Source organism: Pleurodeles waltl, chromosome 3_2 (assembly GCF_031143425.1).
Source record: "Pleurodeles waltl isolate 20211129_DDA chromosome 3_2, aPleWal1.hap1.20221129, whole genome shotgun sequence".
In the NCBI taxonomy this organism is placed as follows: Eukaryota; Metazoa; Chordata; class Amphibia; order Caudata; family Salamandridae; genus Pleurodeles; species Pleurodeles waltl.
Genome location: NC_090441.1, coordinates 37,325,024 through 37,352,479, shown reverse-complemented (window position 1 = coordinate 37,352,479; position 27,456 = coordinate 37,325,024). Strand labels below are relative to the sequence as shown.

At 42.8% G+C, this 27,456-nt stretch overlaps 1 protein-coding gene across 2 annotated transcripts in view; it reads left to right on the top strand.

The window, feature by feature from the left end:
* The window catches only part of ATP2A3 (ATPase sarcoplasmic/endoplasmic reticulum Ca2+ transporting 3), a 352,883-nt gene that overhangs the window by 77,980 nt on the left and 247,447 nt on the right, over positions 1-27,456 (top strand). For both annotated transcript variants that reach the window (XM_069226688.1, XM_069226687.1), the window contains exons 2-3: positions 1,172-1,189; positions 14,503-14,585. In XM_069226688.1, the coding sequence (XP_069082789.1) occupies positions 1,172-1,189; positions 14,503-14,585 (101 nt within the window). The remainder of the gene's footprint in view (positions 1-1,171; positions 1,190-14,502; positions 14,586-27,456) is intronic.

Genomic DNA, 27,456 nt, shown 5'->3' with positions numbered 1-27,456 from the left:
ATCTCACTGCTGAACTTCAAGTTGGCTGTTGGATCTACTCCTGATACAGTACATTTTAAAAAAAGAATGTATTAAAAAAGTGAGGAGCGCAATCTCTCTTCGAGGTTCCTAATGCCTCAGATACACTGCAAATCTGACCCCTAACTGGGTACGCTCTGCTCCTTTATATATGTATATGTTTCATTTCATTTATGGTAACACTCATTCTTTCTTCTTCAATCACGCTTACTTATTCACCTTGTCTGCTTTCACACAAATGGTTTGAACGTGAGATGGCCTTTAAGGCAAATTACTATTTTATGAGTAGTCTTGTGTGATCCAAAGGCACATGAGATGACTTAGGTATTATCTTAAGAACACATTTGTGTCTTTATAGTCACATTACCTTTTTCAGCAGTAGAATTGTGATCCAGTTGAAAATGATAACATTTAAAATACAAGTTAAGGACAAATTTGTTTGTAACTATCAGCTAAAACCTCATTCTGAGATTCTCTGAATTCCCACATCGGCTTTAATGCGAATTACAGGCTGAATCTGGATTCTGAGATGCTCCACAATACCGGGTTGTCTGAACTCCCATTCACCAGGTTTTACATGGTGAAGTATGGCCTCAGAAAATGGCCTGGGATGTGGGAATTACATATGTAAAAATTTTATAGTAATTCCACATTCCACAGGACACAATTCAGAATAAATTAGTAACGCCACACCCAGAAAATGTTGCACCTTGTGTTATTTAGAGTTGCAGGTGTAGTGTCATCACAGTATCATCACATTGGTAGTCCCACAGTGCTTGGAATGGAGATCCTAGTATTACCACATCAGTAGTTCCACAAATGCTTGGACCAAGGGCCGTAGTGTGCAGACAGCACTGCTGCACAAGACCCTCAGGAAGTATCCTGGATACCTAAAATTCGCTCTGGGCCAGATGGCTTGCGCTATGTTAACTAGTAGTTCGATTCAGGTGAATTCATTAATTCAAGACATAAAAACATGCTATCACTGGATTGCTCTAAATGTTGTCATTTTAATTAATTTAATGGTTGTTGACACTTGCAAAGAAAAGTCAGTCGAGAAGTTCCATCTTTGTTAAATAACTAAATGCTTCTTTTTTTCTCTTTTCTTCCTTGCATGGCGCACTCTCTCTGTGACCCGATTGTGCATCTACAGAACTGCCTGCTGAGGAAGGTATGTTTTAGTGTTTCCGGTTACTGTACAATTTCTCATTATTATTCTCCTTTTTGCCCTTTTAAGAGATTTTAGTTAACTCACATCTTGAATATGGTAAGCAAATGGTAATCTTGATATGCAAATTTTCAATGAACAGTTACCTTTTTGTTTAAAGTGGATTGTTTCATTCGCATTATTTTAATTAGCATAGCGTTGAAGTAATGTGATAGGAAACTGTCCAGTTGACTACTTCAGGTCAGCAAAACCGTAAAGCATGTTAATGAATGGAATATGTATTAAACGGGACTGTAAAAAGTGTACCACTGCGGCTCCATGAAACAGCCACTTGAGAAAGCTGTCCTTAAGTAGTACAGTCACAGCTTAACTTAATCGACAGTTATGTAGATACTCCTAACCCAGGAGGTACAGTTGCACTCACCTCTACCTAAGTATGCACTGCTCACTCTTCCCTATCTCAAGCTAGAGGTACTGATCCTCATAACTAAGAGGTACTGTCAGACCCTTTCCTGATACAAGAGGTACTATCGCTTTTATTCACATCCCATGCAGTGCTGTATCGCTTCCCCATCTCTAGTGGTGCCTTCACACTCCACCCTACCTATTACCATGCTTTTGCACTCAATCCTAACTTAAGACTCAATAATGAGACTCCATCTTCCCTCCATGCATTTCCTTTTGGCATCTCCTGTGTTAGCTCCGTCCCTCACCCCTCCTATGATCCATCATTGTTAGCTATGTCAGAGTGATGCTCCACATATCTGTAATGTAAGGCACCACAGCCCTCTTGTGTCCCTATAAGAGGTGAAGGGATGTTTTGCATCATGCATGCAGCTGCTGATCCGGGGCCTACACTCATCTGAAGATTGTTTTCTGAATTAGTGCAGTGTGCATAAGCTTCCTGTTTTAGTGCATGGGTTCGCTTCACCTGATTGGAAGGTTTTGTAAAGAGCGTTACAAGTGAAGTTCAAAGATTGTGAGCATGGTGACCGAAATTATTTTGTAGTGTGCAAGCTTCTTGTATAGTGTATCTAGATGTTTGGATAAGGTAAATAGTCAGTTCTGATAACACACGCCTTCAGTTTGACAAGAATTCCACTTGCACAAAACAATTTGTTTAAACATTTTGCTTCCTTCTGATATTTAAATATGCTGAGGTCTGCGGCCTAAATGCCACTCTCTTATTTTGCTTAAATGCCTTACTCTTCCTGATATGCAAACTCCAGTGGCAACATTGCAGAGTTTAGTTTTTATTTTATTAAAGGCATTTAGTGTAAAAATCTGCCTGTAGTATTAACATGAACTGAATAGAAGTGCTCACCTCTCACATCTGCCATGTTTCTGCCACTTTGGTGGCTCGTGGCAAACACAGGACTACAATCCCTAAAGTGGTTATATATTCAACCAATGTAAAACTAGCTGACTACATCCATCTTTGGTTGATATAACGGGGATGAATTGAGGAAGTCCTAGGTTCCTGGGCCTCCTAGAAAAGCCAAGTGCTGTTCTCAGATGTTGACCTTGTCCAGGCAGTTTACTTCTTTCTGATAAGGAGGTGAAGGACCTGTTGTCCTCACTGAGAATAGGTCAGGCCATTGGACTCCCGGGGCGTTCTGTTGTGTTTCATCACACATGATCTCTTTACAGTACAAGGAAAATGAGAACAAAACGACTCAGCAGCTATTATCCAAAAGTTAAGTCCTTCGCCATCTTTGAAAAAGAGTAAATCACATCAACGCCCAAGAGATCAAAAGGCAACATTTTAGTAGGTTTTGTTGTGATAGTGTGAGTAGTGTTAGGTATGGCTTAAAATGATTCCCATTCAGATTGGATATAGCACCAAAGCAATCAGAGACTTAGTAGAGCCTGGCTGTGGCCTACAAGTCCGGGATCCTGAATAATTTACCCAATTCATAAGAAATGAGGAGGGCACCTGATTTCCTCAGCCAATTTCCCGGTTGTACTAAACATCTTTACCAAAGTTAGACCAGTAAGCTCACCACATTCTTTCTGAAATCCAGGGAGAACAGAGATTTGAGTGAACAAGTTTGAAGAAAGAGGATGAGTCTGTGTGCTCTCTGCTGTTTGCACGGCTGTGCCCCACAAGAAGTGAGAGGTTTGCCTCCTCTGGTGCCACCTGGTACTAGTGAGTAAGAAAAAGAAAAAATACTAGGTTTATTATTAGCTGTCGCCTTTCAGCAACTAACACGAATATGGAAAGCCTTTACAGAAATATCATTTAAAGCCTGGTGGTATGAAATCTGTTATAATCATAGACTGGACACATCTCAGATGCATCCTATATCACTTGTTTTAAAAAGAAAGGACTTAAGGAATTCAGTTACCGATTTCCTTAGTGAATCTGTCAAATCATCCTTTGCCCTCTCACCTGATGCGCACAAAGTTCTTCAACCTTCCATGACTTCCTTTTTATGATGCTTTTAATTGTATTATATTAAACTACGCTGTATACATCATTATTATTTCATATCAGACTACATTTCTCATGACCCATGTACATTCCCTTTTCCCTCCCCACTCCTTTTTGCTGTTTTCCCTTTTCTAATAAATTGTTGAATATATCATGACTGCACTGTACTAATCATAATAAACACAATTTTAAAACTTAAAAAAGGACTTAGGAACACATTAACGCATTGGCAGATATGGCCCACCTGTTAAAAATCAGCAGACCTTCCTTTGGCCAATCCTGTGGTTCCTGTGCCTAATTTCCCGATGGGAAACTGTTTACTTTCTAACGGCAGAGCATCAATTGGGTCTATTGTCAAAAAACTTTAGGTAGCAGCCCATCTTCCAGGGAACCACTGGCTTTAAGGTATCAGAGGTTCTGCAGTATTTAGACAGTGGCCTTCAAGTGTTCATTTTTCCTGGTCTGGAACAGGGAAACGGCAGTGACTCACCCTATGCCCTCCTTCTTGGTACCACTCACCTCCAGGTGTACTAGAAGAGTACTACTCCCAGACCATCAGGATCAGGGATTTTTAATTCGGACTTCTTTCTGAAAATAAAAATAAATAAATGGCACTCTTCAGACATGGCAGATGTTCAACATTACTTTCACTGAAAGCGTTGCTGCCATGCAGGTAGGAGTGCTTTGGATGAAAAGCTGGCAACAAGCTGGCAGGGATCGTGGGTACACTGCAGTCGGGGAGGGCATCCGCCACCCCAGCAGGTGAGCTGACCAGCAGCCCTGTACCAGCTCCCTTACACCCTTGGACCAGTTTTGATTTCCACCAGAGTTTTCTGTGTTCTTTAGTGCTTATGTGCTCGCATTGATTCAATGAAAACGATTAACTTTTCATAAATTTCCACGAAATTCTACCTAAAAAAGTTAAAATCGTCTAAAAATGGAACAGACTCAGTAAAGCATTGATGATTCCAGCTGCTTATATGCCTGTTCCAGAAATTGTTATAAATAACAAAGGAACCACAGAGTCATCTGGGACCCTGGGTAAGGTTATGTCAGAGAACATAGTGGTCCCTATACCTATAATATTACAGGCAATTACAATAATCCAAATGGTTATTTTTTATTGATTACATTTACCAAATATTTAAGTTCCAGCAATCCATGACAGCACGGTGGATGTGTAGTGAGAAACATGCTCGGTGCTCTTAAAAATGCAATGCACACATGACAAATAGTGATCTAGCATGTGTATCATAAATATGAACATTTTGTGACTGTCTATTGAAGAAATGGCCTGTGTTGTTTTTTTTTTATGATACACACTCTTGATTACTATTTGTCCAGTGTCTATCATGTTTTTAAGAGCACCGGGTACGTTTCCCTCTACACGCCCATGCAGCCAACACTGATATCCCGAAACTAAATATTGAGTAAATGTCATCAATAAAAATAACCATTTGGTTTATTGTAATTGACGACAAAATGATCAGCTTACGGCCCACTGTGTTCTCTGGTCCAAAAAAGTGTCTTAGGGCCTCATTACGAGGCTGGCGGGCCGACCGTCGGCCTGCTTATGGTGCCAAGGCCAATGTCATCACACAGAGGCTGCCCGCAGCACCCTTGGAATGCGCTATGCCTGCTGTAGCAGGCGGTGCGCATTCCGAGGGTGCTGAGCAGGGGGGCCCCTGCACTGGGTTTCCACCAGCCTTTTCAGCCATGAAAAGGCTGGCAGAAATTGGACACGAGTATGAGCGTGTCGACGCTGAACTCAGCGCCACCATGGCTGTCCATGACTCCAACCGCCATCAGCCCGTTGGGGACCATGTCCTGACGGGGACGGCTGTGGTGGCCCAACTGGCAGGATCGTAATGTGGTTGTCAGACCACCTGGAGTGTGATGGTCCGACTGCCACCGCGGCATTGGTGGTCCTCAGACCACCAATGTCATAATGAGGCCCATAGTCCGGAGGTAACTCTGTTCTCTGGACCTAACGCACCGTCTCTGACTAACTGTGTGCACATGAAATTTCCATAAACAGTAGTTGTTTTTTCACCTTTGCATCACATTACTTTTTCCCCCAGACTTGCATTAGTCTGTACACAAACCCTTGTTAACTTTCCTCCAATTGAATTTTGGTTGGAATGGTTACCCATATTGCTCTCAACTTTCCCTTTTCTTAATTATTTTGTGGTTACTGTGAGTTAATTTCTCTAGGTCTTTGGTAGATAATGATTACAGGACAGTGTTTGTGGCTGACAATGCTGTTTGCCATTTATGCCTCGTACAAATGTACGGCCATTGGATTACCATGTTACTCTTGCTAGATCTCTGTTGCTTGGGGATACCTAGCACACCACAAAGGGGAGTGGAGACATGGATGACCAGGTTTGTTCTAAGAATTGAACTTCAACCTTCCAACTTCTTTGCCTAGTCTCCTCCGTTAGCCTTCCATTTACGTACCAATTCCAAATAAATTTGCCGAAGACAATATAATGTTGTTCGCTTGACTATCATGTAGACACTCTAAATATGTTTTGTAGCATCTCCAGTTGTTTACATAGTTTGCACACACCTTCCTCCCACAAACTAAAAGGACCTAGGCTGATCTTTCTAGTTCAGAAATGTGTCAAAGATGGGCATCTCCAGCATTCCTTCATTATTGCATGCTCTTAGTAAGTACATTACTAAATAGGACTTCTGGGTTACTCCGGTGTCGCCAGGTTTCACCAGTTTCTTACAACTATGATTAATTACCTCTCCTCTCTATGCCATACAGTTCTTCATAACTGCAGGCTTTGATCTCGCATTGGGTGTTGGCCGTGCCGCTTCACCTCTCCATAGTTTTTTGACATAACTCCTGGTGATGATTCAGTACATTGTCTGCATCTTGCTCAACAGGTCCCACCTGGTGTGAACAGCACAAAGATAGTGTTGTTTTGTATTTCACTTGTTTGGAGACAGTCCTGCAAGTTTCATGGTGCTGATGTCCCGCTATCTGCTGCATAATTGTTTTAAAATAGGTTTATTAACTCTGATGGGCGCATACAACACTTAACACATTAAAATTCCTTTGGATAAAAATAGCATGTCTCACAAGATTAATTTAATTGTTTAAACAATGTCATATCACAATAATCCACTAACACCATATGTACATTTTCAAGGTCGATCGTTGTCATTTAAAAATCACTTAAAGACAAGACGAATATTAAACTCCTCCTCCCTAAGTAGTAATTTCAGGGTACTTTGTCTGGATATTACAAATTGTGGGCAGCCAGGCAAGAAACTGATGACACCTCGTCTCGCTAACCATTACTCACACCATGAAGTATGAAATATTGCAGCATGAAATTAGTCTGTCCTGTAGCCCCACTAATCAGAACCTCTTCAAATGCAGCCTTGGCAGAGAATTAGGAACATTATTATCTTGCTGCAGCAATCTCATAAATTCATTGTGACTCCCATAAATGCTTGTTTAACTACCCTGCCCTGGTCATATCCTCTAGACATGACTGTTCAACCTCTGGGACCTGGCAGAAGTCGGCGTTGTTCAACCACATTCTTTAACCACACCTGTTTAAGTGGTGACCGACTCCCATTGTCGGTGCCTTCTGCGCTTGATCGGAGCCAAAAGGCTGATGCGACTCAATTCCCCATGAAAGCGTCCAACTTGAGCGGTTGATGTTTGTCAACGCTGCTGAAGGCTTCTTCTTGCCTTTGCGATGCCAACCAGGATCTTCATTGTTCTCTTTGGGAGCATGCCAGTCCGCCTTAACAGTCAACTAATTGTACCACCGATGATGTCAGCGGGCAAAATCCACAGGAGGTTTAATGTTCACATCGAATGTGGAAAATACACGTTGTCGTCTACTTGAACACTCTAGACAATAGACTCCATCAATCCAGTTTAGTGGTACTATTGATGAGAGGATTACACCACTTAGAATGTCTGTTTGCTGTCCATAAGAGGAAGTGGTGTTCATCCCAAGCCAAAAACTATGAAAAGTATCATTATGAGTCTCCAGAAATAAAATAAGCAATGGTGTGTCTCTCAGTGTCTAAGAAAAGAAGCATGTTTACGGTATGCAAAACCAAATGGAGCCTTTAGAAAAGAACTGTTGGTGCCATAAACATGTATATATGCCGTGACAGTGAAAATAAATGTGGCCCCATGATATGTTGTTTAGAGCAGTTACATTAGTAAACATGAATTCACACATTTATTACTACACTGCAAAGGTCAGTTAGGGTTTATTACCAAAGTACAGCAAATGTGATGTGAGAAACATTTCACTGCCTCACAGACTGCATGGAAACCACTCTCCTTAGAGTCTCTTAAGTGTGGTTCTTGCCTTGCTGCGGAAATCCTGATTTTGGGTTGACACATTTGTCAAAACAAATATACATGAAACAATTCCATGGCTTAAAGCATAAACGCAGATGAGCAAAGTCTAATCTCTTTTTGACTTCCACTGTTGAGGGAGGGAAAGGGCAAGGGCGTACTCATGAGAGGCCCATCCTTGCATTCAACAATGGTAATAAACCGCATATCACACTCTGCGCACATATATTTTCCGTAGCAAACATCTCAGCTGTTTGCATGAAGTTGGGCATTATGGTGGCAATTTTCCCCTTGACATAGTCATAGAATATTTCTGTAGGAAACATTTCAAGAATTATGTAATTTCCATGTTGTTCTATCTTAGTAAAAATAGCAGCTCTCGCAGCCTTCGATGTCCAGCCCAACTAGAGCAATAGTATATCAAATTCATAGTTGCGTGATAATAATAGTTAATATATAATAATCGTTATTTAAATATTTTGTTTGTAACTCTTTAGAGATTAAACAAATGTTATGGCACCCATATAGAATCCAATAATATCAACGGTGTATCAAGGCAGCCAAACATCCATCAATGGAGCCAACCGAGAGAGGCACTCCCTTTAGGTTATTTGGCCACATTAGTTATCACATAACATAACATGTGTATTTGTAAAGCGCACGTTCACCCGCAGGCATCTTGGCGCTGAATAACAGATGTTTATTGTTACCCAACTCAATGGTACTCGTTGCGATAAGGTTGAGTATCTTGGTTAACTGCCAGTTGTTGAAAACTAAGTATACCATGGGAAAAACAGGTGCCAGTTGAAAGAAACATCAAAGCAAATTGCATGAAAGTGCTACAGAAGTGAAAAACAAATTCAAGAGATGCTAGTATTTTTGTCTGTCAGTAGTGGTGGTCACTAGCCTCTCACCCACTGTTACCTTCCTAGCACTGGGGCAGGCTCACTGAGCTCTGTGGGCACTCACAAGGGGTAGACCCGGGCATGTACCAAAGATCCAAGACTTAGGGAGCAGAAACAGGCTTTTCCAACCCCCTAGAAAGGTCATCCTCCAGGAGCACAACTCAGATATTGTAGGAGTTAGAGATAGCAGGGACCTCATAGTGTATGGGCACATGTCTCTTAAAAGAGACAGCTGTCTCCTATCAGATAGTCCTCTTATGCCTTCCTCTTCTTGACTGCCAGCCTCGGGGACAAATCAGAAGATTGATGGGCCAGTGGAGCTCCATTTATATGTGGCATACCTCAGCTGCTCCCTCCTGTGTTGTCGCTCACACAGCTGCTCATTGGTTCCTGACACATTATGCGATCACATGATACATTAGGCATCAACCAGTTAGTTTTTAAATTCTTTCTGTCCCTGGATGCAGAATGAAGCCAGGCACCACTTGGATCCTCAATTGAAATGAGCCCTTATGCTGAATTATGAGACCGGATCAGGAAAGCCCATGCTTGGCATCTGCGATGGAGTACCTACACATTCCGAATATTTTCTGATAGATAAGCAGACCCACCATTCTTTTGAATCCTACCTCAACTCCTTGAATGATAGTGACTAGCAAATACCAAACCACTGTACGATCCATCAGACTCCTTCCTCCCCCATCCTCTGAATGGCAGTGACCAGCTTGTACCAAACTGTTGCATGACACATCAGACTCGTGACCCAAGGTAAGTGCCATAAGCTGTTTCATATGCAGGTTAGTGTCCCGACATCTGCTGGTACTCTAAGCCCAAAGTAGTGCAGCCTTACAGACTAAAGACCAAAGATTGAAATACTGTCTCAGACTCAATCAAAGATGGTTCATGATCCTCCGGTGGGCATATTACACAGTAAAAACATGGAAGGCAATACTCTCCATGGAAAGTAGCTCACGCTCAGCTTAACCTGCAGCCATGTTGTACTGGGGTCAGATACTTATATATTGTGCCTCAGATCATCAAAACTGATTTGCTCAATGAATCATGGACTAAGCTGTGTAAAACAATCAGGCATACTGATCAGGGGATTGGGATAATGTACTAAACCATAACTAGGAGCCAAAGAGACTACTGTGAGCCAGTGTTACCGGTTCAGAACGGAGTAGCAAGAGCTATCCCCTCTTCCAGCAATGAAAAAACTGAAAAATGATGGGTAGAATGCTTGAATTAACCTCAACCACTGGTGAATTTTCAGGACCACATACTAGTACATGATTTTTTAGCACTCCATTGTGCCCCAGACAGGCACTTGCAATATACAAGCAGCCTTGCTCCTGATTCAGTGGAACTAGTCCAGCCGAACTGGCAGGCCTGGTTCCCTCTGAACGGGAATGCAAGCAACTCCAACTTGGGCCTTTTCAGTAGGTTGTAGCTTAACACTGGCTTACACAAACAAGAATTAGCAATGCAATAGGTCTTGCGTTTGCTCGAGTAGAGTTATTAGAGTTGTACATTTCTAACTGGACTTTTCTTGACACATAAATTGAAAAATGAAAATGAAAAGTAAAACAGACGATTCAAAGCGCCACAGCCGCCATGAGCATGAGCCCGAAGGAGAGACACAAAAGGAAAAATAAGTTTGCTCGCAGTCAAACGTATTGGTAAAAGTGCAATTATCCATGTAACAGGGTCGATGGCCAAGGCGGTAACAAAACTGTCCCAAAGAGGGACAAACATAAAGCATTTACCAATGATAACATAGGGCTTTTTGAAAGGCAAGCCCATAAACGAATGATAGTGATGGGTGTGCGGTGGGCGTGATTAAAAGCTCACAGATAGGTTACAACAGGCCAGAGCGCTTTACAAATTGATGAGTGGGATGGTTGGATTAAACTCTATGGCAGTGGTTTTCAACTTTCTTAAGGCTGCGCCCCCCCAGTCGAAAAAAAATAATAATCAGGCCCCCCTCAGAACTTTTTACAATTGTTCTGTTAAGTTGGCAATTTTTAAATATGTCTAGACTTATTCAAACATTGCTGTTATGTTCTGTTACCTTTCTAAAAAAGCAATTAATGTTTTTTCTGCTTAAAATAAAAAAACTGCTATCTGCATAATGCTTCTTTAGGCCAGAGCCTGGCGCCCCCTCTGGGATCACTTGAGGCCCCCCTGGGGGGGGGGGCACCACCCAGTTTGAAGACCCCTGCTCTGTGGTAATTTTTCATGCCGCATTCTAGCCCATTGTTCTTTTGCCCACCATGCCACCTCAGACTGAAGCCTGCCAAAAACCAAACATCCCCCTCCCCGGAGTACCTGCTCCCTTCCAGTAGCACCAGGGCTTTCCAGGGCTTTCCTTTCTTAGAGAATGAACGCCTGGTACTAAGCCCTGTCAAATGCCACAGCTAGGGATGGGTGAGTGGACTGCACTGCGCAGCATCCCCGTTGAACTTTGATATGGTATGTACCATTTCTGAAAATCACAGTGCTGTTTGAGTGAAGCCTAGCATGAGCTACTTCCTGTAAATCCGCATACTGAGCGCTGTCCCACCGAATAGCCTGTTTCAATTGGAAATGTAATATATTTATAGAAAGTCTCTGTTTCCTAGGTCGGTTTTTACCAAAAATGTTTACACCTGGAAGCTGCAGTGCAGACCTTTCCTTACTAAATGCTTTCCTTACTCGCCCTTGAGTCGCCGTGCTAAAAATTTTGGTAAAATGAGTTAATATTAAAGTAAGCACGTTTTTGTACTTATTCAACTATCAAAATGAACCTTAATTAGACTGAGATTAATTGTTTTTTGGATTGCTCAATAGTGCCCTTTCTATTTAATAATTATAATAATAGCAGTGAGTAATTGAATAACCTACCTGAATAGGATGATTGTTCCATCATAGCACCTGTCAAGACCAGGAAGGATACAGAGACCTGCACTGAATACACTGAGATGTCTGGGGCACCCATGTTATGTTATGGGCATTTGTTATAGCACAAAAAGACTCGCTCCCAAATGTGTATCTTAGTGCTTGGCAACCAAAACAGCAAGTGCAGCTAGACCAGTTAGAACATTGATGGATCTTGGCACGTGCAAATGTGTAAAGGAAGCTTGTTCCAGTGAAAAGGAGCAAGATATGAAAAGGATCTGCCACCAAATCTGGAAGTGAATCACCCTGGAGTCACATGAGAGAAAGCAAACAAATGGCTCATTATAACGCAATGTGGAATTGCCAATAGGGTCAAGAGACAAAACAGTAACCATATTTCTTTCAGGGCTTCGCTTCATATGCCTTGCATCCTAGTTTCCTTGCAGCCCCCAGTGCAGAGGGGAGGTCAGTGGGCTTGAGCTGGAGTGGTGCAGTAGTGCCAAACCCAAGAAAACCTGCATCTCAAAAGTCAATTCGGGTCCCCAAGAAGCTGGAAAAGGGGTTGTTGATAGAGAACGGGGAAGCAACAGATAGTCATGGGGATGTGTATTGAGAAATAACAGGTCGCATATCCTAAGTAGGATATACCCTGGAGCTGGCTACCCAAGCAGCCAGACCAGATTCTAACGGATGGGTATTGATACTGGATTGACCTGTGGGCTGACTCTTGATTGCAGTCCAGAAGCCAGACATGATGTGAATGAAAACTAGTACCGGGCCTCCCACGCGCAGGCCCCAAAGAGTGCTTCAAAGAAACAAGCTGGAAAGGCAATAATTATTGAGGCAGGGAACCCATATTTCATGTGATATGCAACATATCCTGATAGTGACCACCATTCATAAAGTGAGCACGCTCTGGAGCATGACACATGTAATCACAAATATATAGCATACATTCAATGGGAAGGATTCCCGTTAAGGTAGACCAAGGTGCCATCATGATGGGGTCATATTTGCAGGTCCAAATTACACGCCCGCAAGTTTGCAATTGCACTAGTTTTGCAAAGTAGCTGGTGCACTATCTGAACCCAGTACAACATGGCTGCAGGTCAAGCTGAGCGTGAGCTACTTTCCATGGAGAGTAGGCCCACCACACAGCTCTTCTTACCCAACTGCTGAAATTACAGTAACATAACTGGGGCTAATATACAGGCTGGATGGAATGGGGTCCGCTTGCCATACATTTCCTTCTCATTACTTGCTAGCATGAGAGCAGGGCAAGTGGGGCTGGCATTTAAGCTGAGAAGTGCTCCAGAGTTGTGGAGAGCTGGCATTTGCGCAGCTCCTTTTCCTGCCACCCGAGATTCGAGCATTGCAGGTCAGGCTTACATTCTGGCTGAGTGGGACCAACCAATCACAAAGAGCAGGGTGCCACACATCACCAACGCCAGCTCAGGTGAGGCTGAAAAGAAATCCTGAATGTTTTCCCTCCACATCAGGAAACCAGCAAGCCAAATGCCCCATCCTCTACCTGAAAGGAGGACATCCAGGTGGGTTGAGAGTACAAGTCATTCACAGCCTACAAGCCCCTCAGGTGACCATGTCCAACAGCAATAGCCGTAGCCTTCTCTATTTCGACAGATAAGTTGCTCACATTTTGATGTTTCCATACCCCAAAGTATGTGCAAGGAATACAACACCCCCAAGTGTATCCTAAGATGATATTGTAAGTCACCTCACTTTAAAACCCTGGAGGTCATTCTTCTCCATTTGTGCCCCCACTGCTTTCCAGTGCACAAGTCCCTGCGTGCCTCAGCCCCCACCGCCTACTTCAACAGAATCCAAGTGAGGACTTGTGCCCTGGCGTCCTCTCTGTGCCCACACCAGGGGCGTAACGCAGGTCCCTGCAGCTCTTGTTGTGCAGGGGGGCTCCCCAATCCTTAAAAGGGGGAGAAGGGGCGCATTTTGCTAAACGCAAATGAATTTCTTTGGGATATGGGAGACTTGGGGGTCCCTCATCACAGGCATTTTTCTCTGTGTGCTGCTCACTCAATTCTGTTTTTCTAGTGCCGGTCAGCCTCTAAATGAACCACCATGACTCTGCTGTTATATAACTGACATGAGGCAACCTTGGTAAAGAAACCTCTGTTATGACAAACCACTGTCACGGCGCCCACTCGTGCTTGGTGCGAGATAGGTTAACATTCTAGCTCTTGCAGGCAGTGGAGGGTCAGTGAAGTGAAATATTCTGGTTTCCTTGCCGACACCGAGCCAAAGGTGTAAGGCGTGGCCTTGTGGGGCGACACTACCTCCTACCCAAGATACCTTTACATTCATTCATATTAATTAAATTATTGCGGCGTGTTTTCACCGAAATATCTTTTAACGAGCTGCTACGTTGCCACCTCTCCTTTGCATTTCCTGCCCTATCAGATGTTTGCAGTCCAATAAGCGAAAAGTTCTTTATAGTGGTTCTCAAATGGCAATCCATGAACTGTTACTCTTAACGGTGGTCGGCATATGTTTGTTTGAGAGTATGGGGATCTCACTATTAAGCTAGAGTCATCCTTGGCCATATTTGCAGTTGATGTGGCTTCCTCAATCGGCGCAGCCAAGGCAGATCCTGGCTTAAAATGATTTGTGGAAGGCTGTGCATCCTTATCTGTGTTTGTCTAACACCGTGTAACGTCATGGAGATGAGAATTCTAAAGGAGGGCATTGCACAAATATGGCTTCATATCTTTGTTTGTTTTTCCAGGGAAGTCCATATGGGAGCTGGTGTTGGAGCAGTTTGAAGATCTCCTCGTGCGCATTCTCCTTTTGGCTGCCTTTGTGTCATTCGTAAGTACCACGCTCCATCCTAGCTCTCGCCACAGAAGCAATAATGTGTTCCCTAGCCCCTGACATCTGTTAATAATGCTTTAGATAATACTTGTAACAATACTTGGCTAGGAATCTGATGCAACTCCGTGAGGTGCCCATGATCTCTTGGGTTGGCGTGTGGCAGCTGAGATCCTAGAGGAACAGGCTTAATTTGTGAAATAAATTAACTTATAAATACATCAATAAATAGTGCAGGACTGGAATGTTTCAGATGTCAGCTACAGTGGAGCACGGCTGGCAACCAAAATCACCACTAGTGCAAATATTTAAACCAGCTGACACACTCTATGCAGGCATAAGAATGGGCCTAGTGTGAGCATGGATGGGAGGATGGCACCCCACCCTAATTGAAACCAGTCATCTAGCCTGCAGCCCACCCAAGAAAATGCCTTTGTGACTGAATGGCAAGTGTGACGCTGCAGCCATTGCCAAATACCATGGTTGCGGTATACCTAGACTGCGAAAGCATTGTCCATCCTCATGGCTCTTTTGTGCATCACCTATATTTCTTCTCACTTTATCTCCCTTTTGCATGTTGTTTTTTTATCCCTGCTTTCTCCCTTTTTCACAGGTTTATTGTCTTCCTCTTCCTCCTTTTCTGTATTCTTCTTGGTCAAAGTATGATGTTCAAAAATAAATCCTTGTTAAAAAAAGAAATGAGCGCCGGTGTCCACAGCCTGCAACCTTCAGCACAAATTAAGCACTATAACAGGAAGGAGGCCACTGCACAGAGTTTCACAAACGTGCCAAATGGAACAAAACCTGCATCCAAGAGTGTATTGGCATCCCCACCAAGCCTGATGACAACAAATTTTCAGCGGGCATTTTTCCCACCCACTCACTATTTGTGTCAATTGTTTCCAACATAGGCGCTGGAAGTAATGGTGTGGGGATGCCACAATACAACCCCAAAATAACCAGAATGAGCAATAAAGATTCCTTTACATTTTGTTTTATTTTGTCACATTTGCTGTGCATTCAAGTACAAATGTAAGGCTACTTGGTGCTGCTTTTTTTTTTTAACAAGGAAGTGAGTGTTTACTTCTCTTTCTCTGACAGCAAAGTGAGAGGAGTTTGTAAAGTGAACAATCTGGCTGCAGTGCAGTGTCCCTGAAAGGAAAGATTGTAGACAGTCAGTTTTTTTTCCTAACATAATAAATAGTAAATACTTCTAAATTAACTGTACAAATATTTCATATAACAGCAAGTAAGAAAGCCCTTTGATGTGATATGTAATTCTGAAGTATGATGGAAACGAAGATTTTAATAGAATCAAAACAAATCAAGAAATGTTTATTGGTCATGTGAAAATGATAAATTTTTGCTGAAGCCCTATTTCCACATATTGTTTGTGCGCTAAGTATCACTAAAACTCCTTGTCCTTGCAAATGGTATGCCCATTTAAAAGAAAACATGCGGACTGTAAATGGCAGTGTGCCACCACACCTGTTTTTAGTAATATATGTGCACCGTTCGGTTGCAAAGTGCCCTCATACTGCAGCCTCACCACTCTCCTGCTGAAGGGATGCGGCGCGTTAGCCACACTTTTCCTTTGTGTGGCACTTGGTTTCGATGGCAGCACCCCCACTCTGAAAGTTATTTCAGAACCATTGGTTTCCAGATTTTATTACAGATGATGTGCGGCTTCCCTTGCGCTAATTGCGGCAATGCTGGTGATAAACGCGCGCTTTTGTCAGACTGCTAAGTATAGCAGATTCGCCTGAACTGAGCCATGTGTGTTTTTTTAAATTAAATTGGGATTACTCTGAGGAAATTGTTGACTTTCCAGCCTTTTTATGGGCAACCCGTTGTAATGGGTTTATTTAAAGTGCATATCCACACGTTTATAAAAGGATTTAAATTCCTTGCTTAGCAGAATAGAGCCTGGCTGTGGGCGTGGGTCCTAAAATAGTCAGGTTAGCCGTGGTCATGGTCTACAGATGTACAGTGCTCTGGAAGTACAGCCGATTCAACTGAAGTCCTGTATTGTAGTTGTGCGCACTGAATGCCTTGCAGAGGAGCCGTCGGCATGGCTCTGTGAGTTCTGCAGACGGTGCTGTGTTGATAACACCTTTAGGAATCGCCATTGCGAGAGGATGTGCTATTTTGGAATGAGAGGCAGATAGAACGCCAGTCTCTCCCACATGTGCCCTTGGAGCATCCTTACATCTGAGAATCTGCGACAGTATGAACCATTGCATAGATACCACTAAACATACATTTCGCACTGTCTGAAATACCACTACTCTGGCTACGACAACATAGGAATTAACATGTTCGTTGGTAACCGCTAAGATAAGATTTAGAAAAAGTGGTATTGGCAGGTTTAGAATTGGGGTAAGGTGTAGTGGTATGTTAAGGAAAATAGGTAGTGTTAGGTTTTTTGGAATTGAATCATAGGGTAGGCTTAGCCCTAACATTTAAGGTTAACCCTAGTGTTAGGTTGGTATAGAGTTTGCTTCTGGTTAGGCTAAGGCTTAGGTTTAGGGTTAGCCAAGGTTATAGTTTAGGGTTTAGATCGAGGCTTGAGGTCAATACGATTACCCTTGCAGTTACCCCATGCAGTTTAGTGATGTTCTTTATGGTGCTACTTTCAATTTAGTGTATTCTGTGTAGCGTTATCTCAATGCAGTTGGGTTCTATTTAGTGACCTACAACCACATCCTGTCTCATTGATATAATTTTCCAACATTCTCTGCTGCGATCAGATGGACTCATTTATATAACCATCTAACTTCCCTGTGATGATCAGGTGAGATCAGACTGGCTTCTTGGATTCTGAAGACGTGGGGGCTGTCACAACCTCTTATGAATGCCTGAGGTCTTCCCAATGCCCTGGTTAGTTTTATATATAAATTGCAAAAATAAATTGCTGTATCTACTTCTTATTACCAAAAGTATTATTCACTGAAAGAAATACTAAATCATCAAACTCTGCGGCATTGCTTTTTTTTTTTTTTTTACAAATCCAGAGTCAAGCAGAAGACATTTCAATGGAAGTGCAGCCGCTTCAGGTTCATGTGCCTAAAATGTATTAACTTTATTTTTTTTTAAACGAAGGCCTGTAGAATTTAGGATGCAATTGATTCCGTCCACCACTGCCTCGGGAATGCTCTATTCTCAGCATTTCTGTGGCAGCCACCTTATGTCTATTCTATGTCCACTGAGGCCTTTTTGTTTATTTGAGGGGGTAGATATTAATGTACATCAGTTCTGTCAGTAGAAATACTTAGCGAAATGAACCTTTTGACTGAAAAAAGTGATTAGAACTTGTAATAACATTTACTTTAATGGACCAATCCCTGTTCTGCTTTAAAATGTACCTTGAATTTCTTGGACTCTGTATCAAGAGTGTTTTGATTGCACTGTCCTCTTTAAGAGGTGTGATGACGCGACTCTAGTGGTCAACAGTTATAAGGTGTGACGAGTGTCAAATGGCCACAATTGTGGCCGGTTAAATGTGTTTTTTTTATAAAGAGGCTGGCGATTTGCTGATGAAAGAGTTTCGAAGAGCAGGGCCGGGTCATGGAATTTCCAAACAAGGATCGAGCAAATAATGAGAATCGATACCCAGGGGAAGCAGAACAGTTATAGGGTGGAAGAATGGCTTGTAATATGACTTCTAGGATACAAGGAAGCCACATGCACAGGAAGGGTGGTCACTTCTGGTGGAAAGCAGCCACGGGTGAGCCCGAGCGATGGGACAATAAACAGGATCTGGGAAGCGGAAGTTTCTTTATTGTTTACAAACTTAAAGAGAAACCCACCTACTGTGTTGTGGCCAACGCCGAAAGCCATGTCTTCAAAACAATAAGACCAGGCCTGAGACCCAATTGGAGGGGGAGGTATTCTAATTAATGTGATGTAAAATCCAATGGTCTTTGTAAGGAAGTAGTCGTGGGAAGAGAGGGGTGGGAGATTGACACTAGGGCCTTGCTCAGTTGAATAGTGACAATATAAGAAACAAGGGCAACACGATCTCGGATTGTATGGAAAGCTGCCACAGTAGGAGATTAGGAAATATTTCTTTATGGATATTGTACTTTTAACGTGGTCTTAACCTATAGTAGAAATGCAAGAAATAATGTTTTCATAGAAAAATCTGAAAGAAATTGAATATTAATAGTAGTAGAAGTACAGAGGCAAATTATTTTCAACTTCTACAAGCAAGCACCTTTAGGTGCAGTATGCCTTAAAGTTTAATGAAGCTCCCGGAGACATGGTGTTTAAGCAAATGTAAAGTTATTTCTTTTTAGTAGCCTTTGCAGATTTTGGAACACCACAGTTCCTTTAAAAAAAAGCTGTGCGCAAACTGCAAATTGCTGATTGCTGCGCATCTTCCATATTTTGCACATTTTATGTTTTGCAGTAAAACATAATGCTTCATGATGTAGTTCAGCTCAGCATCATGCCACATAGCTAGGTTCACATAGAATCAACCACCCTAACGAGGTAAATTGACACCAGTAGTAAGCTGTGACAATTGCTGGTGAGCAGTCTGCCAAAAATCTTTTTTAGGTCGAATATTTCAACACAGAATTTTAATTACTACCATAAATACACAGATTACTTTGGTATATACCATATTTTAGCCACGTGTCCAAAAGTAGACCGAAGTGACTGACTGACTGATGAAGCATACTGCTAGTTAAGCTGTAAAGAAATAGAAATAACACATTCACTTGGCGCAAAAGGCAAATCAAAAGACACGGGGCGAAAATAATCTTCCTGCAAATGCTGGTGTCAGTTTTATCAAGACATCAAATTGGAAAAAAAAGGTTATTTTGTCAATTCTGCAGTGCGCTCCCTGCCCTAGGTGCCGTATACTTGCACTGTCGGCAGCCCAGGGGTACTAAGGAGTCATCGTATGATGACATGTTCTAGGTATTGTGTTCTTGTCCACCTATGGGTGGGTGGTTGTGTCATGTTCAGTGAGTTACAGGTGTGTACATTTTGTTGTTGAGAGCTCTGCCAATAGGGCGTTTACCATTTGCTTGTGCAGCTCTTAGGATGGCAATACATACGCTCCCTTTCCGTGGTGTTGGCATGTGGTCTTGTGTAATTCCAGAACAGTGAGTTTTTTTTTTTTTAATATTGTCCTACCAAAATATAGTATCCCTTGTCCATGGTCCCGTGAATACCTGTGTTTTCCATTTCTTCTACCGGGTTTATCTTCAGAACGTGAATTTAGCCAGAAAGGCCACTTAGCGCTCTACATGTCTACACTAAAATGACTTAAATGCAGTAGGGAAGTGGGGGATTGCTTGCTGCTGTATATGTAAGTTGGCAGTGCACTAAGAATGGGAACAATGTAATACCATGAACCCCAAGCTGAAGCCCAGTGCCCTCGCTCCCGAGTATCGGGGTTCCTGACTGGTATGTCCTCCTTTTGACTCTGAGTGGTCCTGATGCGCAGTGACAACAGGACCTTTTGCGCCCCTGCCCAGACAGGGAAGGTTGGAGGGCTGCTCTTCTGATTATTGTTGCAGAAGGTATTGAATTGCACTAGCACTTTCTTCATTTTAAGGGTTTTCCCTTAGTATTGGGAGCCTGCATTTTTGTGAGTTCTTCCACACCACAGCTTGCATTTAGCAGTGCACAGGACGGACTGCACCGGACATAACTTGATATCCCCTGGCCCACCTTTTTATCGAGGGGGGACATTGGAGGTTTATTAGTTTTCAAGGTCAGTGGATTGAGACTGGACTGGCTATCCCTTAACCCTTGCGGCTTTTTTCCGCTGCTTTGGTTTGGTGCTACAAGGGGGGTTGTATTTGTGACATTTAAGCCGGCATGGGGTCTTTTATAGCTGTCAGCACACACAGTATTGGCCCCTATTTTAACTTTTAGTCCATGCCTAGCTATGTCGTTTCCTATGGCAGGGATTTGTATGTATTGTTTCTAGACGTTATAGTTGTTGAGACATATTTTAACTGTACTTCCAGTATTCTGTGCTTTTACTTTTTAATGTATAAAGATAGAGTTGTTTGCAATGATTTTAAGTAATGGTGCAACAGAATAAACTTTGAAATTTGAGCTTTGATTCACCAAGTGCTGTGTAATTGCCATTTTCTCGCTAAGGAATTAAGGTACTGATTCTGGAAAATATTGTTCCAATGTGCCATGTATAATGCACAGTGGTCTTTAAATAGTTTAAAATATTCTTTGCAATGCAAAATCATGAGGTCTCCAAACATCCTCACCATGATCCGGCCTTGCAACACTACTTCACGCTCCCTGTTTGATCCGTGTGATAAGTAGGGAGTGACGTTCTTGACTGATGGAGCTGCTTGGTCCTCGGAAGTCTTTGGGTGATCGCTTAACTGGTTCTGACAGAGTTTGCCTCTATGCACTTTTCCTCCCCGATGGGCCACACCCATTTGTCTGACAAGCCTCCTGGATAACTCACAATGTGGCCCTCCAACTTATAGACCGGTTGTGAAGGAGTCTGTCTGGATCCAGTCCTCTGATTGGTTCAAGTCCAGGGTCACTCCAGCAGAGACAGACGGAACAATACTTAAAGCGTGAGGTACCTTATATGCTAATGCAGCTGGAAGCCATGTAGAGCTGGGAAAGAGTCAGTCATATCATACGTAAGGATTGCCTTGCTGGGCCTTCAAAATGGCACCCCCTCAAGTTCACCGCCCTTACCTCGACTAACCTTTACTTCACCTCTAGTACCTTGTCATTTACAACGCGATGAGGCCATTATGTCTTACAAGGGATAGAGGAAGGGACCAGTCGAGAGAAACCTTCATGTATTCGTGGCCCCCTCTCTCTCTGGACAACTGAATTCCAGATGTTTTGCAAATCTACTCAAGACAGGCGCTCCAGCTCCAATAGCTTTTGGTATGGCTCTAGTTTATTTTCTCTGCATAAAATTGTACAAATGTATAGTCATTTGAAGCATTTTCCCGAGGTTCAAAAACCTCTCTCCTATCATAACATCAGCCTACTCAGCATCTTTTGAAAGCTGACCCCCTTGTGTGGAAGGTCTAGTTTGATAGGTGATGTTGTTTAGATCAGAGGTAGAGCTACTTTGTTTAGAGTCTAGCTAAAGGCCCAGGAAACCTGATTTGACCAACTCTGCCTTATGTTTTTCTCAGATTGGTAAATAGAAGACTATTAAATTGGGTAATAGTAACACCAGTGATTTAGAGTGCTTCAAAATATCAGAAATTAGTATGAAGCGCTATATGAATTTTTTAAATTAATATTATTATTTTTCAGTGACTTCCCTAATTCTAGTCTTTTGTTTCTAGTAGTCCTTGATTTACAAACGGAAGAGGGGAACAGGTGCCTTTGTTTAGAACACCAATGTCTTTCAGCACGGAAACATATATGGCCTCTGTGAGACACATAACATGATCTAGTCTGCCGCTAAACAATATGTTGGTCTACCCTAACTTCTGTGGTCACAATCCATCACTAAACAATGTGCTAGTTTGTTCTGACTTCACTCTTCCAGTCTATACCATCACGAACACTAATCTACTCTAACCTAACCAGCCACTATAAATATCATCTTTCACAAAGAGTACACTGGTCTACTCCAGTCTCCCCGGCCATTATCCATACATTCCATCACTAGACAATGCACAAGCCTACTCTATACTAATTAACCACTCTTAATACAGTCTTGTACACTATTGCCTGTTCTAACTAACCGCTATAAATATAATCCATCACAAACAGTACACTGGTCTACTCCAGTCTCACCTGCCATTAAACAATACATTCTGTTGCTAAACACTGCACTAGTCTATTCTAACTAACCACTATTAATACAATCTTGTATTATCCACTATAGCTTTACTGTAACATAGCATCTCATCCTTGACAAAGAACCCTATTTGGTGTGTTTTATAGAAAGAGTAGAATCCTTGAAAGACATTCTGTTTTTAGTCTATTAGCATATGTTAAGCAACAAAATGTCCACTTTTAAACAGATACCTGCTGAGTGCTTGAATAAAAAATACAGTGGTTATGATTGTCTGTACAAACAAGACTTTGTAAATGCCTAAAATAACCAAATCAGCAACATTTTAAGATTAGAACAGCAAAAGATTGTGAAACAAAACAATAAGATTCTAAACATATGCCTTCAAGTTCATAGCTCACAGTCGTGTATTAGAAGAATTGTAATTTATGCACCGCAAGTAACAGTGGGCCCTGTGACAAAGCACACATGTACATCAATACAAATCTGGGATCTGCATGTTGCACATTGTGATGTAGCAAGTTCACGAACCACCAGCTCTGTTATCATTAGTATATGCGCTTGAAAATTGTGGCACACAAAGGTCTCTGCAGCAGGTGCCTTAACGTCATTATATACTTTAAAATGTTATAACCAATGAAGTATGCCAGAACATAGTTACTGTTATGTTTGTCCTTGTTTCCTATATGTTTTGTGTCAGGGTGTTTAAAAAATGAATAGGTAACTTGGCTGTCAGGCTACGCTTTTCTTGACTCCACCCCTTTCTGCTGCCACACCTTGACCCCAATATATGGCATCCCAGAGTATATTTTTTTCCCACTTCCAGCACTGCACAGCACAACAGACGTGACCCCTATTGGTGTGACAAAACGCATTTGGTTTGCACAAGCTGTTTCCCTGACATTTTTGGAAATGCTGAGCTACCTTTAAACGCACTGTCTCACTCCCACCTAGCAGACCTCATCCAGCCACTCCTGGCTGCCACATCTTTCCCTCAAAGCTCCTTACGGCACTAGCCGCATCCATTCTACCTGAGTCACACCTTTACCCAAGACAGAGTGGCCTCTTCAAACCAAAGGGAGACCCCTACCCCCAGCCCCCCACAGAGAAAGGCAGATTCGCACTGTGGAGACCCTGGTGCCCCCGCCATTTACGCCGTCTTCACTTAAGACGGCGTATATGGTCCCCAGACGTGGCAGTCAGCCAGTCCAGCATCACTCACCTTCAGAGTGATTGACTTCGCGGGGCCTGATTGGACCCTGCGCCATCAATCACAGTGTGAGCCGCCCCCTTCAAAATCCTTGTACAGCTCAGAATTAAAACACATGACCCGGCAGCACCGTACAATGCTGGATGGGCACGCGATTGTCAGAGTGTTACACGAAGACGCGCTTCTGACAGGCTTGCATCTGTTCAGCGCTGCTAGACATAGCCATTTCACTCAACGTGCTTAGCACCGGTACTCTCCTCCGCCGAGGCGACGTTCATTACTCAAGGGCAGAAATTTCACAAGTGCCGGTTCTCAGTGCCAGTGAGTTCCGGCTCATTGAAAGCACTGTGAACCATCATTGAACAATACTCTAGTCTCCCCTAACCTCGCCGGCCATTATCCATACAACCCATTGCTAAACAAGGCTCAAGTCTACCCTAACGTAACTAATCTCGATTAATATAATTTCCCATTAAGCAATACACTTAACATCACCGACCATTTTCCAGTGCATTGCATCACTAAATGGTCTACTCTAAACTAACTACCGTTAATACTAACTACCGTTAATATAAGCCATCATTAAACAATACGCGAGTCTGCTCTATCCTCACTGGTTTGTTATCTGTATATCCCACTGCTAATTAATGTGCTAGTCAATTTTAACCTAACTAGCCTAGAAATGCATTGGTCTGCTCTCACCTCTCTAGCCACTATTCAATAAGACTCATCTCTAAACAATGTGAAACACAAAGAAATAACATGTCAACAGACCACGTACCGACCACTTTCACACAGGACAAAGAGAACCCCAGAACCGTAAAGGGTCCCCCATTTTGAAAGCGCCACAGGGTCATGCACACAGTAGTAAAGCACTATTCAAATGCACGTATCACAACACGTTAGCCTGAAAGCTGTTACGACATGTAGCATTTGAGAGTGCACTGTGCAGGGGACTCCACCCATGTGTGATCACTGGTGACTGTGCGCACTTGTTGCTGCGCACCTGGCCGCGAGCTCTCCTGACGTCATAAGACAGCGGAGCGCCTGCTACTTTTGTAAGTAACATCTGAGGGAGGAGTGCGCCCCTTGGCTGCGCCTCTGAGAGCAGGCCCCGCAGCCGGTGCCCTCTGAACATGGTCAGATTATTCCACGGCGATGACATCTGTGGAATGCTCCAGTGGAAAACCCTGCAACCTAAATTGGTTACAGCCCTGGCCCAGCGTAGCCATATAAAGCAGGACCCTATAAACAAGGCGCGTTCACCATGGCAACAATCTTTAAGCTACAAAAATAACTTTCCAAAAATCAGATGTTTCTAAGAAAACGAGTTCCTTCACGCTCCCTGTTTGATCCGTGTGATAAGCATGGAGTGACGTTCTTGACTGGCTGAGCTGCTTGGTCCTCGGAAGGCTTTGGGTGATTCGCGTGACTGATTCTAAGAGTTTGCCTCTATGCACAGTTCGTTTCCGATGGGCCACGCCCCTTTGGCCTCCTGAAAAACTCACACTGTGGCCCTGTTCAGCTCGAGTTTAAAAGGGTCTGTCTGCCTCCAGTCCTCTGATTTTATCAAGTCCAGGTTGACTCCAGTAGAGATGGACTGGAAAATACCTAAAGTCTAAGGTTCCTTCCATGCTAATACATATGGAAGCCAAGTAGAGCTGGGAAAGAGTCAGTCATATCATACATAAGGATTGTCCTGCTGGGCTTTCAAAATGGCACCCCCTCAAGTTCACCGCCCTTACCTCGACTAACCTTTACCTCGCCTCTAGTAGCTTGTCATTAACAACGCGATGAGGTCATTTATGTCTTACAAGGGAGAGACGTGTCCAGTCGAGAGAGATCTATATGTATTAGTGGCCCGTTCTGTCTCTGGACTGCTGAATTCCAGTTTTGCAAATCTACTCAAGACAAGCGCTTCGGCTCTAATTGCTTTTGGTATGGCTCCCATAGTTTACTTTCTCTGCAAAAAATTGTACAAATATATATTCATGTGAAGCATTTTCTTGAGGTACACAAATCTCTCTCCTATCATCACATCATCCTACTCAGTATCTTTTGCAGGCTGACCACCTTGTGTGGGTGTATAGTGTGGTAAGTGATGTTGTTTAGATCAGATGTAAAACTACTTTTTTAGACTCTAGATCGGGGGTCTCCAGCCTTGTCTGTAATAGGAGCTACTTACTTTCCATGAAAATTATTGAGTACTACTAATATTACTGGTGTTTTAATAGTGACCACATCAGACAAGATTACATTAGTGGCCACCATATGCAAGATTACTACCAGCGATCACCTTCGTGCATCCGACAAATTTATCAGCAGTAATGTAAAAATGTCTCTCCATGGGTAATACACAACATGCATAGCAGCAAATCCTCTGGTACCAAGTTAATAACATTTGTTAAAAGTCTCCCCAGTGCCACATGATTTTATCACTCAAATATCAGATGTAAATATGTTTTCGAAATTCAGCCGTTATTTCCCAAACAGCTATTGAGTTATGAAGATAAACATATTTTGTCTCAAATATAATCCCTCAATTTTGCTATACATGTAATAATTCGGCAAGCAAAAGCTTCTAATTTAGTAGGCTGCGCTGCACTAGAGGAGAGCTACTATCAGGTAACTGGGGAACTGCCAGTATCTCACGAGCTACTCATTGGAGAAGCCTATTCTAGATAGAGGCCCAGGAAACCTGAGGGGCCTGCTCTGGCTCCCGTGGCTGGCACAGGCATGAAAGCGGGAGCATATTTTGTGGAATAAAAGAATGTAGACCAGATTTAGACCAGCTCTGTCTACACTCTGAATGAAGCCCTACATACCGGATGGCTCACAATATGGTGTCTGCCACTAGGCTCTAACTTGAGCAGTATGCATTAAGTAAATAAATGAGCTAGATCAAATCTAAAACAGCTCTTTCTAGACTTGGATGTAGGCCTGAGAAAACTGATGGATCTGCTCTGTCTCCAAGGCTCGTGGCTGGCATCAGACTCTCTATCTGGAGCACAGTACATTATGCACTTACTGCAGACAAGCCAGATCTAGAACAGATCTTTCTGGCTTGGATGAAGAACAGTGAAACCTGATGGCTCCAGTCTGACTTGAAGTCTCTGGCCACCTGGGGCTCCCTAGCAAGAAAAGCATTCTTTAACTAAATAAAGTAGATAGATTGTCTCCTGAGCAGGTCCTTGTAGGCTCTTGATCACAGTCTGGAAACCCATTGACTACAGTGGAGGTCTCCGTAGCTGCGCCATTATGATGTCTCATGAGAAGGACAGCTTCTTGAGGAGAGATTGTGAGCTTTGGGAGGACATGGTTGCCATTCACGGTGATGGGTGTGTATTGTTCAGGGACTATGCATTTTACCTTTGCGTTGATGTGTGGACAGGTGCTGCTAAAGATATATTTGCAGTTCTTGCTTGGTCACTGTTGTGTTGATCTCATTCAGGCAAATCATTGGGCCTGTCGCTGCTTGTCAGCAGGTTAAACAGCGCTTTGCAAAGTTTTGAATATTTACATGTACCCAAACCCTGACGAATGCTGCTATTTATTCCTTAGCGTGGATATAGCAAAAATGCAAATGTATAAATGCAAAACTAACAGTCCTTTGGTGAGAGATCCCCATCGCGCTTGATGCAGAAAAATAAAATACACATTTAGATAGGGAGCAACAATCTTATTCGCTTAAACTATCCAATATTTATTTTAATTGCAGAACATAATTATTGTCCCGGAAAATCCACTTTGTGATCATTGTTCCCACTGATTCTCTTTGTGATCATTGGTGGCATGACCCTCTGTCTACTCACTGGCCCCGCTGATCCGCTGAAATCATTGGCTGCTCGGATGCACTGTGATCATTGCTTTCTCTGATCCGCTGGTTAATCAGTGGCCCT